Raw genomic sequence first — 3603 nt, forward strand, 5'->3', positions numbered from 1 at the left:
TCTCCTCTCTCTCTCCCTCCCTCCATCGTCCTGTCCCCACCAATCTCCCCCTGCCCCTGTCTGTCCCCCCTCTCCGAACGAGCCCTGTCCCTCTCGATGTGACAGCTCTGTTTCTCCTTCGCCCACAGTCAGTCGATTGGTGGAGCCTGGGGATCCTAATGTTTGAGTTGCTGACTGGCGCGTCTCCCTTCACCCTGGAGGGTGAGAAAAACTCCCAGGGGGAGGTGTCCAGGTGGGAGACTGCGTATCAATCCAGCTCGGGTGACAGGGATTCAGGGCAAGGCCAGACCTAATTGCACCCCCCCCTCTCCCCCCGATTCGGTCTGTGTGGGGAGAGACACTGTCAGGTAGCCCCTGGCTGATGGATCTCCAGGGAACTGACACTGAGCTGTTCTCAGTGTAGAGGGAGCTTTACTCTGTCCCCAATCCCCTGCTGTCCCTGTCGTGGGAGTGTTTGATGGGGGACAGTGTAGAGGGAGCTTTACTCTGTCCCCAACCCCCTGCTGTCCCTGTCGTGGGAGTGTTTGATGGGGACAGTGTAGAGGGAGCTTTACTCTGTATCCGACCCCGTGCTGTCCCTGTCCTGGGAGTGTTTGATGGGGGACAGTGTAGAGAGAGCTTTACTCTGTATCCGACCCCGTGCTGTCCCTGTCCTGGGAGTGTTTGATGGGGGACGGTGTAGAGGGAGCTTTACCCTGTATCTAACCCCGTGCTGTCCCTGTCCTGGGGAGTGTTTGATGGGGGACAGTGTAGAGAGAGCTTTACTCTGTATCTAACCCCGTGCTGACCCTGTCCTGGGGAGTGTTTGATGGGGGACAGTGTAGAGAGAGCTTTACCCTGTATCTAACCCCGTGCTGTCCCTGTCCTGGGGAGTGTTTGATGTGGGGGGGGGGACAGTGTAGAGGGAGCTTTACTCTGTCCCCAACCACATGCTGTCCCTGTCCTGGGAGTGTTTGATGGGGGACAGTGTAGAGGGAGCTTTACCCTGTATCTGACCCCGTGCTGTCCCTGTCCTGGGGAGTGTTTGATGGGGGACAGTGTAGAGGGAGCTTTACTCTGTATCTAACCCCGTGCTGTCCCTGTCCTGGGGAGTGTTTGATGCGGTGGGGGTGGGGGGGGACAGTGTGAAGGCTCTGAACTGTGTGTGTGGTCCCAGGCGGATCTTACAGGCTGATCCCCCGATCCCCTCGGAGATCAGTCCTGCTGGTCGGGATCTCATTCAGAAACTCCTCGTCAAAGACCCGAAGAAGAGGCTGGGTTCGGGAGCCAAGGGCGTGTCCGAAATTAAACGTCACCCCTTCTTCCGGGTAAGTCTCTGCGCCCCTTCACTGCCCCCCCCCTGACTCACCCGCCCCATTCCCCTACTCTCCCACCACCGTGGAGAGGCAGGTTGGGGTCGGGGGATAGGGGCAGGAACGAACGCTCTCAGACCCCAGGCTGGAGCCGCACAGCTAACAGGCCGAGCCAAATTGCATTTCTCTAGCGCCCTCTTCTTCGGGTGTCATGGAGCTATGTGGGGTTGGGGGTAGGGGGAGATGTGTGTGTGTAGGTGGACTGGAAGGGGCATCCCACCTCTCTTTTCCCGGCCTCGTAACACAGGGGACGCGGTGGTCCGTGTGCGCATGGCAAGATCCCACAATCTTCCACATTCCCCCTTTCCCTGCCCAGATTGCTCTGGCTGTGGGATCTTTCTATTCCCCCCCCCCCGCCCCCCCCCCCCCTACTGGGGAAGTCTGGCTGGGGTCTCGGGGGGTGGGGTGGTGTACTCTGGAGGGGAGAGTGGGGAACTGTTCAGCTGAGGGTCTAACCCTGCACTGCCCCTCCCCCACCCCCGTTCTGTTTCAGGGAATCAACTGGGAGGATCTGGTGGCCAAGCGGATCCCAGCGCCCTTCAAGCCAGTGATCCGCAGCGAGATGGACGTCGGGAATTTTGCGGAGGAGTTCACTGAGATGGATCCCACCTACTCCCCAGCCAGCCTCCCCCACAGCGGGGACAGGGTCTTCAAGGTCAGTCTGTCGGTCTGTCTCTGTCTGGGGGCCAATCCACCCGGACCAGCACATCTTTGGACTGTGGGAGGAAACCCCACGCAGACACGGGGAGAATGTGCAAACTCCACACAGACAGTCGCACTGTGCAGGGATGTGCAGGTTAGGGTGGATTGGCCGTGCTAAATTGTCCCATAGTGCCCAGGGATGTGCAGGTTAGGGTGGTTTGGCCGTGGTAAATTGTCCCATAGTGCCCAGGGATGTGCAGGTTAGGGCGGATTGGCCATGGGAAAGGGAGGGTTACTGGGATAGGATGGGTGTGTAGGTCTGGGCGGGATGTTGTTCAGAGGGCCGGTGTGGAGCCAATGGGCCGAATGGCCTGCTTGTACACTGGAGGGATTCTATCCCGTGATCTTGGCTGTTGACGTTTTGTGATTTTAATTGAAGCAAGACCTCCCTACGTCCAGACTCTGTCCCCCGCCGACTTCCAATAAGGGGGCCAAATGTCTCGCTGGGATCCCAAGTGCTCGCTGAATCTACATAGCGACTGCTTGTAAATGCATGTACTCGACGTCCCAGCTCCCTCTGCAGTGCTGTGTGCTCCTTCCCTACATTTAATGGGCAGGAGAGGCCCTGGGCTTGAGTGTCGTTGTCTGGAGGTGCGGAGAGGTTTGGGCGATGTGTGCTCACTCTCTGTCTCTCTGTCTCTCTCTCGACCTCCCACAGGGCTACTCCTTTATCGCTCCATCTGTGCTGTTTGCGCACAACGCCGTGACCTCTGGGGACCTGGACCTTGAGCTGAGTGAGGTGGGAGGCTGCCCAGACAGCATGGCAGTCGCTCGGAGTGCCATGATGAAGGTACGGTTTCGCCCCCTTGTCTCGCCTACCCCACTCGCATGCGACCCCCCTACAACGGCCCAAATAACCCTGGTGGGCGACTGGCACTGACATGGGCGGGGGGGGAGTTGCTGGTCGTGATGGATGGGTGTGTGACTGGAAACAATGTGGTGCATTTGAAGTCCGCCAATTGACTGGAGGAAAAGTGCCCTACGGGAGGTAGGCCGGGAATCCAAGATGGCCGCCACCACTGGAGCGAGCTTTCCCTTCAACCTTTGACCCCACTCTGTGGCTGGACGATGGGCTCCTTTCCCACCAGCTTGGGAGCGGAGCGAGGGCCAGGGGAGGCCCATATCCCCGAGGTCAGGTCCCACACCGAGAAGGGGAAAGGGTGAAACACAGAGGTGAGAGGTTGGTGGAAAGGAGTGCCATCTGCCCTGCTGCTCAGGGGATGACCCCTGTCTGTCGTTTGGCCAACAGGACTCAGCATTCTTCCAGCATTATGAGCTGGAGATGAAGGAGCCTCCTCTGGGAACGGGCAGCTTCTCCATCTGCAGGAAATGCCACAACAAACTCAACGGCCAGGAATACGCAGTGAAAATCCTGAGCAACAGGTCAGCAGCACTCGAACACAGTCCCTATTATTAACACCCACCACCCCTCTGTATCTCTGTAACCCCCCTCCACCCCTCTGTATCTCCGTAACCCCCCACCACCCCTCGGTATCTCCGTAACCCCCCTCCACCCCTCTGTATCTCCGTAACCCTCCTCCACCACTCT

The 3603-nt window shown here is 58.7% G+C and overlaps 1 protein-coding gene across 1 annotated transcript in view; it reads left to right on the forward strand.

Moving 5' to 3' along the window:
* Window positions 1-115: 115 nt before the first annotated feature.
* Window positions 116-3603, forward strand: part of LOC122547382 (ribosomal protein S6 kinase alpha-5-like) — a gene marked incomplete at its 3' end in the record, with an annotated part of 7665 nt that continues 4177 nt past the window's right edge. The window contains exons 1-5 of the mRNA XM_043686010.1: window positions 116-232; window positions 1157-1307; window positions 1846-2007; window positions 2713-2844; window positions 3304-3437. Coding sequence (XP_043541945.1) covers window positions 159-232; window positions 1157-1307; window positions 1846-2007; window positions 2713-2844; window positions 3304-3437 — 653 coding nt within the window. The remainder of the gene's footprint in view (window positions 233-1156; window positions 1308-1845; window positions 2008-2712; window positions 2845-3303; window positions 3438-3603) is intronic.

The sequence above is a fragment of the Chiloscyllium plagiosum genome, unplaced genomic scaffold (assembly GCF_004010195.1).
Source record: "Chiloscyllium plagiosum isolate BGI_BamShark_2017 unplaced genomic scaffold, ASM401019v2 scaf_6064, whole genome shotgun sequence".
Taxonomy (NCBI): Eukaryota; Metazoa; Chordata; class Chondrichthyes; order Orectolobiformes; family Hemiscylliidae; genus Chiloscyllium; species Chiloscyllium plagiosum.